Below are 14,739 nucleotides of genomic sequence, written 5' to 3'. Positions count from 1 at the left end.
GTTCAATTTCTCTGTCAAGGGGAAGAAATAAGAGAAAGGATAGACAGCTTGGCTTCTGCAATTAAAGAGACAAAAAGCAGGCAACATTATTTCATTAGTCACAACTGCACAAGCAGATCATTATATGTAATTTTAATGCAGAAATAAATAAATCAGTGTATCCAGACAATATAATGATGTAAATTGATAAAAGGGTTATTTGTAGCCTTCAAAAGTTAAAACTCTCTTAAAGGAATGGCTATAGTTTCACTCCACCAGTACCTTTGCTCCCCAACTCCCTCAAACGAGGGCCTGTATTCTACCAATGGCCTAGTCTTTAATAACATGATAGCTGGACTTGGTACAGGTGTCTCAAATCATCATTACTCTGATGATAAAGGAAGGATTCATTTGATTAGAGTGATTTCACATAAAACCCAGACTAAGTTTGGTCTAAGCCAGATTTAACAAACCATGAGAAATAAAGAGGGTCTACATGGGGTGGAAAAGAAAACCCAAACACCTGACTACAACCTTTTGTTCTCAATAAATGCCAGCTTTATGGGCTTGGAGAAAAATCTTACTTTTTTACATTCAAAATGGTAGCACTGAACTTATGAATAGATTTTGTACAAAATTCTATGACAGATCCAGTCACAGCTAGGGACTTGGCTTTGTAGTGCTATCTTAACCCTCAATAAATCTGGAATGCTTAAAGGCTATTAAATTAACATTTCCCCGATCTGGCACCTGTAGTCAAGTTAATTTGTCAAAAACATTTCTACAGTTTGTCACTGGACACAGTATTTTCTGACAAGTTAAGTTTAAAATAAAATTGACAAAAATCTCATTAATTTCCTCTGAATCACCAACCTTGGCTCCATTAAGCTTTTATTATTATGAATGTCAACTGTCACTCTTTCTTTAACAAGGTCAAATTCTGATCTGGTTACCTCTAGGATCCTTATTACATTAATAGGTGCCAGTAAGGTAGTGCAGTGTGGCAGTTAAAAGAATAAGTTGTAGAATCAGAAAGACCTGGGTTCAATTCTCAGCAGTGCCACTTACTGTGTGTCCTTGGACAATTTTATTTGACCTCTGATTAAATACAATTTAAAATAAAGAGATTATAAAAGTAGCTCCTTATGGAGTTTTTTAAAGAATTCAATGAGGTTATACATGTAAAGCACTTTTATCACTAGTCCACAGCAAACACTCAAGAAATGTTAGTTGTTTAATAGGTTTCCTTTCTTTCCTGCTTCTTTATTTTCTTTTTATTTTTATTTTTTTATCCTCACCCAAGGATGTTTTTCCATTTTTTGTTCAGATAGAGTGGGAGGGAGAGAGAGAAAGGGAGAGAGAGAGAGAAACATCGATGTGAAGGGACACATCGAGTGGCTGCCACCCGCACGACCAACCAGGGCAGGGGACAAACTGCAACCGAAGTACGTGCCCTTAGCGGGAACCGAACCCGGGTCTCTCCGGACCGCAGGCCGATGCTCTAACCGCTGAGCCAAACTGGCCAGGGCTCTTTCCTGCTTCTTTACATTCATAGACTTAAAACAAAACACTTTATTGCCATTCATAGACTTTAAAAACTGCAAGGAATTTTTTTTTTTTTTTTTTTTAATCCTCACCCGAGGACATTTTTACACGTTTGGTTCAGATAGAGTGGGAGGGAGAGAGAGGAAGAGAGAGAGAGAGAGAGAAACATCGACGTGAAAGGGACACATTGAGTGGCTGCCACCGGCACGACCAACCAGGGCAGGGGACAAACTGCAACCGAGGTATGCGTCCTTAGCGGGAACCAAACACGGGTCTCTCTGGACTGCAGGCCGACGCTCTAACCGCTGAGCCAAACTGGCCAGGGTGAAAACTGCAAGGAATTTTAAGGGTCACTCCCTTTAACACATTTCCCCCAAATGGCTGTCCTACAAACCTTTCCTGAACATCTCCATTGATGAGGTACCTGTCACCTTCTGAAACAGACCCTTTGCTTTTGTCTTTGGTCTGTTTTGACGGCTGACACGGGTTGCTTTACATTGTACATACACTTTCTTGGCAGATTTTACCCACTGATCTTAGTTCTAGCCATTAGAAAATTGGAACTAATCTATTTCCACTTCCACAGACATCCCTTTCTGTAGATGAGGACCTCAAACAAAATAACTCAGTTACTAAGCACCATCAAATGAGCCAGACTATAATCCTTTCATGAGTACAACACAACACAGAAAATATCATTTCCAACAGTCTTTCTTATGCTAGTGATTTTCATAATTTATCTCTCTGTAACATCTACGGTAAACGCAAATTTACAGTCCTGGACCCAAAACAGGAAAAGGAGTTGTTACTCTCAGGAAAGGTTTTCTCTATTAAAAACCTTCCACATTTTGCCTGGCTGGTGTGGCTCAGTGGTTTGAGTGTTGACCCATGCACCAAGAGGTTGTCATTTTGATTCCTGGTCAGGGCACATGCCCAGGTTATGGGCCTAATCCCCAGTGAGGGGGCATGCAGGAGGTGGCCAATCAATGTTCTCTCTCATCGATGTTTCCATCTCTCCTCCTCTCCCTTCCTCTGTAAAATCAATAAAGAAAAAAAAAATTTTTTTTAAATCTTCCACATTTTGATACTCTTAACAGTCGTCTTCCACTTTGGGAAAAAAGAAAACGTCTAGAGCTATTGGCTTAAACAATCTACATGTTATCAAATGAAGTTTGAGTAATACCCTCAAATAAATTTTTTGTTACAAGATATCAACTGAAAAACCAGTAATCATTCATGTTAAAATACAAATAAGAAATTTTACACAAAGGAGGGGGGAGGGAGGCTGAAGGAAAAGAAATAAAAGCCTGCCCATACTGTATCAGGAATAACAACCATTTTCTCAGTCTTAAATTCAGAAGGTGGTTCCTGATACTGTCAGTTTTCATCATCAAGGTTATATTTGCTACATTACCTCTTTGCAGAGCCTACAGAACTGGTATGGACCCTGGTCCTGCCAGCCTTTTAGCTGTGTAATCTTGGGCAAGCCCATAAACTCTCTGAAAGTCAATTTCCTCAGCCATAAACAGAGTTGAGATCATCAACTCAAAAGAATGACAGGGTGTATAAAGTAAAAATAAAACACTTTAAAATGCTCTGTGAACTGCAAACTGTTATACAAATGTCAATTATTTGTTACTACTGTTACTTAAGCTGTTGCTCCGGCCAGGTAGATCTTTGAACAAAATGCCCCTTCAGACAAACATAAAGTTGAGATGCTGAGGCAATAGGGAAAGGTCTCTATCTCAATCATTAAGAGAGAAGAGCTGTAGCACTCTTCTCATCCAGCCTCAGGATGGTTACAGCATGTACCAGAAGGTTCTTTCACAAGAGTACAATCCAGCCATCTTCAAGCATAATAGATGCAAAGTGTCCGTTTTCAATTTTCATAGCTATTGTGAGATTCTTTAGATCATTAATGTTACACAGCACTTTGCATTTAATTATACAAACAATGGCTTCTATAATGATGATAATATCAGGGAAATGTAATTTGCATGAACTAAGCCCCATCACCTAGGGTAACTATAGGGACCTCTTCATTATTAAATCATTTATATAATAAAATCAATATGCTTTAAAAGTAAAAATAGGTTTTTTAAAACCATAAAGAAGAATTACATGTTTTAAACTCTATCAATTATCATAATATAATGAGTCTTTTTAAGATTTAATATCAACTTTTAAAATTAAAACTCAATGGAGACTGTATACTTGGTTCCATTACTAGATGATGTATCTCTAGAAAAGGTTACAGTACAGCCATTATCACTCTCCTAAATTATATGGAAAATTTGGTATAACCCTCCAACTACCCCAAGGACAATTTAATTCCAGAGATAGTGAAGTATTTTGAGAATATAAAATTGTATAAATATTGAAGGAAATAATTCAGGTGCATATACCATATTCATTTCTTACAGGGTTTCAGCTGGTTAAATATTACAAAAATTTAAATGTTAATATACACCTTAAAAATGTTTTCTAGCCCTGGCCAGTTTGGCTCAGTGGTTAGAGCATTGGTCTGCCGTCTGGAGAGACTCAGGTTCGGTTTCCACCGGGGGCATGTGCCTCAGTTGCAGTTTGTCTCCAGCTCTGATTGGGTCGTGTGGGTGGCAGCCACTCGATGTGTCCCTTTCACGTCAATGTTTCTCTCTCTCTCTCTCTCCCTCCCACTCTATCTGAACAAAATATTGAAAAATATCCTCGGGTGAGGATTAAAAAGAAATGTTTTCTATGTCCCTGCTTTTGAACAGTTTTAATAAACCCAGAAATTTCTATACAGTAGCAGGGTCATGACTATTATCACTTTAGGACTCAATGTTCCTTATTGATATAATTCAAAAATTTTACTGAATCATAACTTAGTAATAAAAACTTCTTAAAATTAATCTGTCATGCACATCTAGCTTATCCAAAGTTAGAATCTAATTAGATAGCCTTGGCACAAATGGGCTTACTACTTTCTTTGCTCAATCAGTGTATGTCTCTACAGTAATTATAATTAATTCAAGTCCCTGACGCACCTCCTAGCAAACAATGTAAAAACATCAGACAAAATGAAAATAAATAGCTTTATATTTCTCCAATTATGACATTCACTTTCAGCTTAAAAATGCAGATGTGAAATAACTGGAATGGGTGTTATGCTGTACAGGAAAAGGCTACACAAGGAACCTGCACTTCCGGTGACAGAGAAAGATGCTTGTCTGCAATAGAAAATACCTTTTATTTAACACTACGAAAGCAATACAACTGCAAAGAGCCAACTGAGAAAGTTTGCGTTTAATAGTTTACAAATGTTTGTTGAAATATAAATGGCAGCAAGATAAAGAAAAGCTAAATTACTATTTATCTGGAACAATACTTTCTGTTGGCAAGAATCACTTCTAATTATATGCAAAATTTAGAATAGAGAAGCAGTCCAAAAAGTCTTGACTATCAGGCCTTTATCCCACATGTCTCCCAGATATAATAAGAAAAAAAAAGCAGTAAGTGGCAGGAAGCTTCATTTTTAAAACTGAGAGGAAAACAGGATCCACTGGATAAAACTGTCAGCACTGAGTACTTTAAAAAATAAAACCTCTCTGCATGTCACACTATTCAAGTAGGTAATCAGCTAGCAATACAAAGTAAACCAGCCAGCTAAAAGCTGACGGCCTTGACGGCCTTGGTAGGTGAGACCAGCACAAAGAGCAAATTCCTCTGTAAACAGCCCTTTGTGTTCCCATGAAAACTCTCTCTGAAACTGGCAAACCACAACTGCTGGCTGCCAGAGTCCAAGTACCTTCCAGGACATTATCTAATTTAATACAGCCAACAGTCCTGAGGACTGCTCACTCCCTTCTAAAGCTAAGAAAGCTCATTAAGTAGGCTCTGCTCCAAATCGCTCAACTAGAGAGGGATCAAGATTCTAATCCAAATCTGATCAACTGTCAACCCCACCCTCTCAGGGAATCCAGTTCTGGGTAGGGCCAAGTATCTAGGACAGGTCATGTTTACAGCCATTGTTTCAGAACTGGGAGTCCTGGTCTGAAGCATCCTTCTCCTGCTCAGCTGCTCCTCTCCTGCAGCCTCACCTGTCATATAACTTGCAGCTATGCAGGGACTGCTGACACTGAAGGGGGACACTGAGGTAACTGCTTCCAGGATCAGTTACCTCCTTCGTCTTGGGCACATTGAAGAGGCTCAATAAACCCTCACTATATTTCAGAGGTAAAAACACAAGGAAACAGCAGCTCCTTGAAGAGAAGGCAGAACCCTCTGCTTCAGTTTCAAAAAGCAGTGGTCAAGTGCCAACTCACCGGCCCCAGAGAATCCTTACTGTTGGAGTAGAGAGTCTCATCAGTAATTGTGAGGTGTATCGGTTACTAAATGTGGTTACCCAGGTGGCAGTACCCAAATGTGCTTTGATAAAGACAAAGGAGGAAAATAACAATTTGTCCTTGGAGAGACAAGTAAGCAGCATGACATCAACATGGCATCAAGCTTCAACAAAAGCAAAAGGTCCAAGTTAGACAAAGGCCCATCTTGGGTTGCAACTCTCTTTGGAAACAGGCAGCACAAGACCTACTCACTTGCAGAAACTGACAAGCCATTCAGGTATCAGGGTCTCTCCTGGGTTTCTCCTCAGCCCCCTGGCATTATTTCCCTCCTGTTCATCTTGAGTCTTAGTCAGTCCAATCTCCTCAGAGGTCCTAACTAAACCAGACATAGGGAGAATCGGGATTTTATCTTATTAAAATAGATATAGCTAATTTGTCTTTTCAAATTCATTTTAAATTAAATTGGATTTCCTCGGAAGGCTGCTAGGTCAGTTCCCCTGCTGCGAATGCAGGACAAAGGTTAATTGCACACCCTTCACCAGCTCTTCTGCACTCCTGGGCAGGCTCTGATAACCTGCCCCAGAGAGGTGGGAAGGCTTTGGTTTATTGGGAGATAATGTTGCCATTAGAGCCATTTACCATTATGCCAAGAAACATTTTACTTTTTTAAACTAAATAACAAGATATGATAGCAATAACAAGAGAAATGCAATGATGTTACCAACTGATGGTTAGTTCTTATAAAACCCAAAGAATAAGACCTAACCTATTTGCTTAAAAGGCCCCAATAGATACAAAAGTACACACCCTCATGGAGTAAACTGTTTTTCTGGTTCCAGTGTAAAATTCCATTAACATTTTCACTTAATTTATCTCATTTAAACTGTCTATGTTCATGAAAATTTAACCCAGTAATTCCCTGTTATACAAAGCATAACAAAGTATGAATATTTAAATATAATGTAAATAAAACACTTTATCAATTATATTTTTGTATTCTAAATTAGTGACTTCACTTAGCATGCCTGCCTTGCACAGTACCACACTATTTTTCAATTAAAGGTCCAGATGTTTCAAAGGCTCCAGTAGGCAACGGCAGTTATGAGAAATGCTTTATCTGCATTGTAATCATCACCACCACATCAGCTCCAGGCTGCATTAACATACTCATGTTTTATTCCAGCTCTCCTTCTCACAGAGCAGGTAATTATACAACACAGCAGAGAAACACAATCCTAAGAGCTGGACAATTTCCTTATAAGCATCTACCTGAGCAACACATTTTCATACATGATCTTAAATTTGGGGGGAATTGCTAAGAAGGAACATTGACTATTCTGAATATTTTTTAAATAAAAAAAGAGTGAATCATAGACATACCAATTCATCTTCAAATATTATTAAAATGCAAGATGGCCTGCACATATACACTCTTATATATACTAAAAATCAACTATAAATTTGTATAAAAACCATTATCATTTGTTACAGTCTCGGCTATTTCTTCTCATTTTTAATGCCAGTGTCATCTCTTGAACAAGTCAATTCTATCTTTATTCTTACTATCAAAAAATGACAATTCACCTGGGATGAGACTGAGCAAGTGTAGCAATTATCCCTGTGCCCATTCAATAAAAAATAATAAGGGCAGAACAAAATGCAATTCTGACAGCTGCAACAAAAACGTTATTGCATTTATTATTTTGTTAATTAAATGACTCCCTTACCCAAAAATGGAAAAGAATAACCTACGTTATAATAGATACCGTAATGCTTAGTAACCATAGTAAAATTTCATGAGAAAATATAGTTCTTCATTGTTAAGAGAAAATGTAACAAAATTACCTTAATATAATTTTAAACATTATTCTACAAACATTTTTATATTCTGAAATATTCTAAGAGGCATTGTCTTAATGAGGATGCTATTCAAAAGATAAATGCCTTTACAAATATTAAAACCTCAGAAAGGTCAAATCCTGCCAGGTTACACTTGAGCATGTGAAAGCAAACAGCTTACATTCCTTCCTAAAAAAAAAAAAAAAAAAAACCTTAGGTGGAACATTTTTAATACATCACAGTGTCACTTTTTAATGTGCCCCAATCTATTAACCACATGGCAAACTAACAGGGATTTTTAAAATATGGGTTTTATGGCTTTGTGCTGGTGATTAATTAAATAAATAGCTGCTGTTTCACAAATCATTTCTCTAATTAGTCTAAAACTGACACTTTGCATTCACTGGTATTATCGCCATCTGAAGCTCACAGAAGGGCAGGAGGGGTGTGGCATGGCCGAGTTCTCTGTACTTTGGAGCTCACTGTCGCAGGCTCCATGGCTGGCATCCCACCCTGCCACCCAGAGGCAGAGGTGTTATCTTCGCAGGTGCTGCCATCAGCTGGAATTTGATTCCAGCTGCTCAGAAAAGATGTTCTTAATTATTCTCCCTCACCCTAAAGAAAACAATGGAACAACAAAGGAATGAAGTGCAACCTCCAGATGCAAACATACGAGGTTTCACCAACACAGTTCATGGAGTAAATAAGAAAGCTGATTTTAGCCCTCGCCAGTTTGGCTCAGCAAGAGCATCATCCCACGGACTGAAGGGTCTCAGGTTCAATTCCCAGTTGGGGGCATGTGCCTGGGTTGCAGGTTTAATCCCTGGCCCCAGTGAGAGTCCTGCAGGAAGCAACCAATCAATGTCTCTCTCTCACATGGATGTTCTCTCCCCCCCCCCCCCCCCGAGGCCCTCCCACTCCCTCTCTCCTTCCACTCTATCTAAAAAGCAATGGAAAAATATCCTTGGGTGAGGATTTTTTTTAAAAAGCTGATTTTAGTTATCTAGATTAGGAATAAGTAGGATACTATGATTACTTCCAAATCCTATTATTTAAAAGATTCCATTCAGCCCTGGCCGGTTTGGCTCAGAGGTTAGAGCGTCCACCTGCGGTCCGGAGAGACCCGGGTTCGGTTCCCGTTAAGGGCATGTACCTCGGTTGCAGTTTGTCCCCGGCCCTGGTTGGTCGTGCAGGTGGCAACCACTCGATGTGTCCCTTTCACATCGATGTTTCTCTCTCTATTCTCTCTCTCTCTCCCTCCCTCCCTCCCTCCCACTCTATCTGTACAAAAAAAATGGAAAAATGTCCTTGGGTGAGGATAAAAAAAAAAAGATTCCATTCAAAGTCAGAGGTCACTCTCTTTTAAACTGACAGAAATTAAATCTAACTTGTGTTGGTAACATATTTTTATTTATTTTTATTTTTTTATCCTCACCCAAGGATATTTTTCCATTTTTTGTACAGATAGAGTGGGAGGGAAAGAGAGGAAGGGAGAGAGAGAGAGAAACATCGATGTGAAGGGACACATCGAGTGGCTGCCACCCGCACGACCAACCAGGGCCGGGGACAAACTGCAACCGAAGTACATGCCCTTAGCGGAAACCGAACCCGGGTCTCTCCGGACCGCAGGCCGACGCTCTAACCGCTGAGCCAAACTGGCCAGGGCGGTAACATATTTTTAAAAGATGGCAATTCCTCAGAAAGCAAATCAAACTTAGAGATAATCTTTAGTGGCAGGAAAAAAAAATCCAATGGGAATATAACAAGAATCCAATTTCCTTTAGGAAATACATTAGTTTCCTAATTTTGGTATTAAACTTCATTAAAATAGTAAGTTTAGGAAAAGAAAGAGAAAAGAGAAAGAGGGAGACAGAAGGGGTGTGGGAGAGGGAGAGAAATGGAGGAAGAGAGAAAAAGAGGAAGAAAAAGAAAAGGGGGAAAGAACAGAGCACAAGGGAAAGAAAGTGGGAACAGAAAGGGAAAAAATCCAGTAGGTGTAAAACACCAAAGTATGCTACAGACTATTCTGTAGAGAAGGCTATCCTTGTTTCCTTTCTATGAGAACCTAATAATAGGAGGAGAAAAGGTCTAGACCTGGGCCCTGAAGCAAGAAAGACTAAAGGGTCTTGTGCCCTTAGATGAAGTGGATAAAGAACCTAGTACATTCCCTGCATAGAAAGATGCAAAAGAAATGGTGGTGATGATGATGGCATGTAAAGTGGGTTGAAGGCAGAGCCTAGGTTACTTATTTTCACTCTACAGTGCCTTTTTTGAAACAGTCAAAGTGACTGCAGCCAACACTGTATGTTCTATGTTCCAAACATGAAAAAAGAGGGACAAAAGCACAAAAAGTACATAATCACAGAACTACCACATCATGCTCACAACACTGAGGAAACCTCAAACCATTGGCAACTAAGAAATAGTGTAGTTTCTCTTTCCCCTTTATTAGGCACAAAAATAGGGGAGAGGTGCCTCTGAAACTATTCACGGGGTACACACTGGAAATAAAATTAATGAGCACTGGATTCAGCAGACCTGAGTTTGAATTCTAACTTCACTACTTACAGTTGTGTAAACTCAGGCAAGTGTTTTACCTCTCTAAGCCCCAGTTTCCCCCTCCTAAAATGGGGAAAATAACATATACTTTGGAGGGGAAGCTGGGAAGAATGAAATAGCATAGTAGGCACTTTGGAATATATTAGACACTCAAACAGTTTGTATTACATTAAGTTGGATCCCACAAAGTTGCTATTTGATCGTTTATGACCCACAAAATTTGCAATTCATATGATTTCATCTAATATTACAGTGACTGACACAATAAGTGGCATGAACTGGAAAATTCTCAAAAATGGAATAAACTATATTTCTATCGAAATAGGAAGACAACCACAATGAAAAAGATGTCATTACGACTGTCTCATGATTCCAACAATAGAGCAGCTAATACGTATTAAACACTTACTAAAGGTCAAATATTATGCCATACATTTGACATCCATAATATTAGCCTATGTAATGCCAAAACAACTCAATGAGATAAGATTCAACTATTATCCCCATCGTACAGAAGAAAAGGAAGCTTGAAAAAATAAAGAAACTTGCTAAGGCCACACAGCTGGTGAAGCTGGAATGCCAACCTGGAGCTAATTCCAGAGCCTGAGTTCTGACTCATCACTTAAAGTTGCCTCCCCATACTGCAAAGCTACTTGTTTTGCTTTTAATAAAACTGTATGGGTGGGCAAAGGACTGGAATAGATATTTCAAAGATATATACAAATGGTCACGAAGCACATGAAAAGATGTTCAACATTACTAATCAGCATGGAAATGCAAATCAAAACTACAATGAGATACCCCCTCGCACCCATTAGCATGGCTACTATCAAAAAAACAGCGAACAGCAAGTGTTGGTGAGGATGTGGAAAAATTGGAAATTTCGTGCACTGTCGGTGGAAATGTAAAATAGCAGCCACTGTATTAAACAGTATAGAGGTTTCTTGAAACATTAAAATTGAATTACCAAATGATCCAGCAATTCTTCTTCTGGGTATATACCCAAAAGAATGAAAAGCAGGTCTTTTTTTTTTTTTTTTTGCATTTATCCTCAGATAGAGCGGGAGGGAGAAAAGAAGGAAGAGAAAGAGAGAGAAACATGGATGTGAGAGAGACACATCAAGTGGTTGCCACCCATATGACCCCAGCCAGGGCTGGGGACAAACAGCAACCACGGTACGTGCCCCTAGCGGAAACCAAACCCAGGACTCTCTGGTCTGCAGGCCGATGGTATAAAGGCTGAGCCAAACCGGCCAGGACAAGGAAAGCAGGTCTTGAAGAGATACTTGCTCACGCATGTTCAGAGCAGCATTATTAACAATAACTAAAACATGGAAGCAACTCAAGTTCTATTAATGGATGAATGAATAAGCAAAATGTGGTATATACATACAATGGAATGTTACTCGGCCTTAAAAAGAAAGGAAATTCTACAATTTGCTACCACATAGATGAACCTTGAGGATTATTAGGCTAAATGAAATGAACCAAGTCAAAAAAGACAAATATTGTATGATTCTACTTATATGAGATACTTAGTCAAATTCATAAAGACAGGAAGTAGAATTGTGGCTGTCAGAGGCTAGGGGGAGGGAGGGAGAGAATGAGGAGTTAAGGTTTAATAATGAAACAATATTTTACAAGATTTAAAGAGTTATGGAGACAGATGGTGATGGCAGTTACACAACATTATGAATGCATGTAATACCACTGAACTTAAAAATGGTTAAGATAGTTGTAAAAAAAAACTGTATGGGGACAAGCAGCAAATAATTTACAAATCATTATCTGGGCCTTCCAAAGGATGAACATGTCAGTGGGCAGCAGCGCGAGTATTTCATACCAGCACCTGCAGTTACTAGAGTGGTGATACGTTCAAAAGTCCCACTGCGACCACATTCTGGAGGACTTCTCCCATGTCACACTGTTATTCAAACAAGAAAAATATCAGACATGCTTCAAAGTTTCCAGAAAAAGATCTTAAAAGTTTTAATCAAACAGCTGCTGTGTTTCCATTATGTTACACTCAGGCCTTTTGCTATGTGACAAAGGCAGCAAACCTTTTTATTTGTTTGTTCATTTATCTATTTATGTTTACCTCTCTCACTTCCTGAATTCTTTGATGTAAACAGTGAACAACTCAGCACAGAAAGAGAAATGGCACTGACAGTGGATGCTATGAATTCACTTTCTTTAAAAAAAGAATTAAAGTCAAGGAAATCCCCAAACACCATGCTTTAATAGCCAGGATTCTGGCCCTGGCCAGTTGGGCTCAGCGGTTAGAGCGTCGGCCTGCGGTTTGGAGAGACCCGGGTTCGGTTCCCACTAAGGGCATGTACCTCGGTTGCAGTTTGTCCCCAGCCCTGACTGGGTCGTGTGGGTGGCAACCACTCGATGTGTCCCTTTCACGTCGATGTCTCTCTCTCTCCCTCCCACTCTATCTGAACAAAATATCAAAAAATGTCCTCGGGTGAGGACTAAAAAAAAAAGCCGGGATTCTAAAAGCATCCACACTTGCCCCGGCTGGTTTGGCTCCGTGGTTAGAGCAACAGCCCGAGAACCAGTCTCAGGTTCGATTCCGGTCAAGGGCACGTATCTCGGTTGTGGTTCAATCCCTGGTCCCGGTTGGGGTCGTGTGGGAGGCAACCAACTGGTGTGTCTCTCTCACATTGATGTTTCTCTCTCTCCCTCCTTCCCTCCCACACTGTCTGAAAATCAGTGGAAAATAGCCTCGGGTGAAGAATGAATGAATGAATGAATGAATGAATGAATGAATGAAAGAAAGAAAGAAAGAAAGAAAGAAATCACACTTGCATTTAAGGCTTCTTAGAGTCACCTTTGTGGCACCAAAATCCACCAAAGATAAAGAAGATGTTCCTGCTAAGTTGGGAAAGTGGAGACATCAGCACTTCTGCCTACAGATCATTATTTCTGCTCTCCAGACAGCACCTGATAAAGCATGTGGAGTGCTTGCTTGCTGTCTTCTACACAGCCACTGCCTATACTACGGGTTTCCCTGGGGGTTCCTTTCCGACAATTGCAACAGAGACTCTGAGAGGAGCCCAAATGAGCTGCCTTAACCTTCCCATAAACTGATATTTCCATAGAGGATTAAGACAAACATTTCAAATAAGCCAATTTCCTTTACTAAAAACCAAAGTGACATTAGAAGTACCAAGAGAAATACACAAAGACAATGAATAAGACACACTTTTCTTGTCTTTGGGCATGCAAAAATAAAAAGCAAAAGGTTAGATGGAGGAAGGGTGCACAATTCCCTCTTATTTCAGATGCTCCACCACAGTGCAGCCTAATGAAAAAGTTATACAAGAATTAGACTGAGTCATACCAAGTGGAAGAAGAAAAAGGTCTAAACACTTCATACTGTTTGATATGTGCTAATGCTACATGGTATATATTTCTCTATTTCTGTTGATTAGAAAATTTTCTATTCAGAAGAATGCAACTGTCTCTTTTCTAATAAGGTACCAAATGGTTACTTGCTGAACTAGTAAGAATCAAAATGCTTCTACCCTTGGGGTCCCTGTAGGAGGGAACAAGCTTCCTTCTCCTAAAATACCCTATGAAGGTCCCTTGGGCCACAGGAAGTGAGAGCTCTCTTTGACTCAAAGGGGTACATGCTCCTAAAATGAACAGTACATGAAAGAAAAAGCCAGAGTGGAAAATATCCTTAAGAAATCCCTTTTCAAAAACAGAGGGGAGCCAGAGGGCTTTCTTGGCTTTGGTCACCTGCCAACCTTCATACTGCTTTCCTCCTTATCTTTTGACCCTGAAGTGCCTTTCTTGTTTTTCCCTTTATAGCAGTGTCTCCCACAAACCCATATTCAATTGTATGCTATTACATTTATAATGTGAGATGTTTTACATCCAACACCCTGTATTGGCACCTTGAACACTTCTGGAAAAAGAATGACTAAAATTAAAAGTAGCTAACAATTACTCTATGTGTCAGGCACCAGGCTGAGCCTTCAACATAAACTATATTGTTTGATCCTCAAACCCGCCCTCACTTACCTCATTTACAGACAAATAAACTGCTAAGAAGTGAAAGAAATTATTAAAGGTCACACAGCTAGTAAGAGAACTCAGATGAAAACCCAGGTCTGACTGACTCAAAAGAGTAAAGTTAATCTTTAACTGCTACTATAATTCTTCCTAATATATTTAAAAGTTTTGGTGGAGGGGCAGAGGGAAAGAGTCTTATATTTTGAATCAATGTTTTCATGAAATCAAGAACCACAATATGCTTATGCATGAATTGTCTATTTTTTACCCCGTCCTCTATAATGTTTCTTTCAACATCATTTAAGACAACACATTAAAGCCTTGGTCAGTTTGGCTCAGCGGTTAGAGCATCGGCCTGCGGTCCAGAGAGACCCGGGTTCGGTTTCCGCTACGGGCGCGCACCTTGGTTGCAGTTTGTTCCCGGCCCTGGTTGGTTGTGCGGGTGGCAGCCACTCAATGTGTCCCT

General features: G+C 39.5%; 1 protein-coding gene across 19 annotated transcripts in view; it reads right to left on the bottom strand.

The window, feature by feature from the left end:
- Window positions 1-14,739, bottom strand: part of MAPKAP1 (MAPK associated protein 1) — a 236,174-nt gene that overhangs the window by 134,000 nt on the left and 87,435 nt on the right. The window contains exons 1-2 of one of the 19 annotated variants that reach the window (XM_036260496.1): window positions 7,695-7,779; window positions 6,102-6,225 (exon numbers count right to left, since the gene is read on the bottom strand). The exons of the other annotated variants lie outside the window; for them this stretch is intronic. Of the exons in view, the coding sequence (XP_036116389.1) occupies window positions 6,102-6,122 (21 nt within the window). The 5' untranslated portion in view covers window positions 6,123-6,225; window positions 7,695-7,779. Of the gene's footprint in view, window positions 1-6,101; window positions 6,226-7,694; window positions 7,780-14,739 lie in introns of those variants that run through there. 19 annotated transcript variants of the gene reach the window in all.

The sequence above is a fragment of the Molossus molossus genome, unplaced genomic scaffold (genome assembly GCF_014108415.1).
Source record: "Molossus molossus isolate mMolMol1 unplaced genomic scaffold, mMolMol1.p scaffold_m16_p_14, whole genome shotgun sequence".
In the NCBI taxonomy this organism is placed as follows: domain Eukaryota; kingdom Metazoa; phylum Chordata; class Mammalia; order Chiroptera; family Molossidae; genus Molossus; species Molossus molossus.
This window is presented reverse-complemented; position numbering and strand designations above follow the sequence as displayed.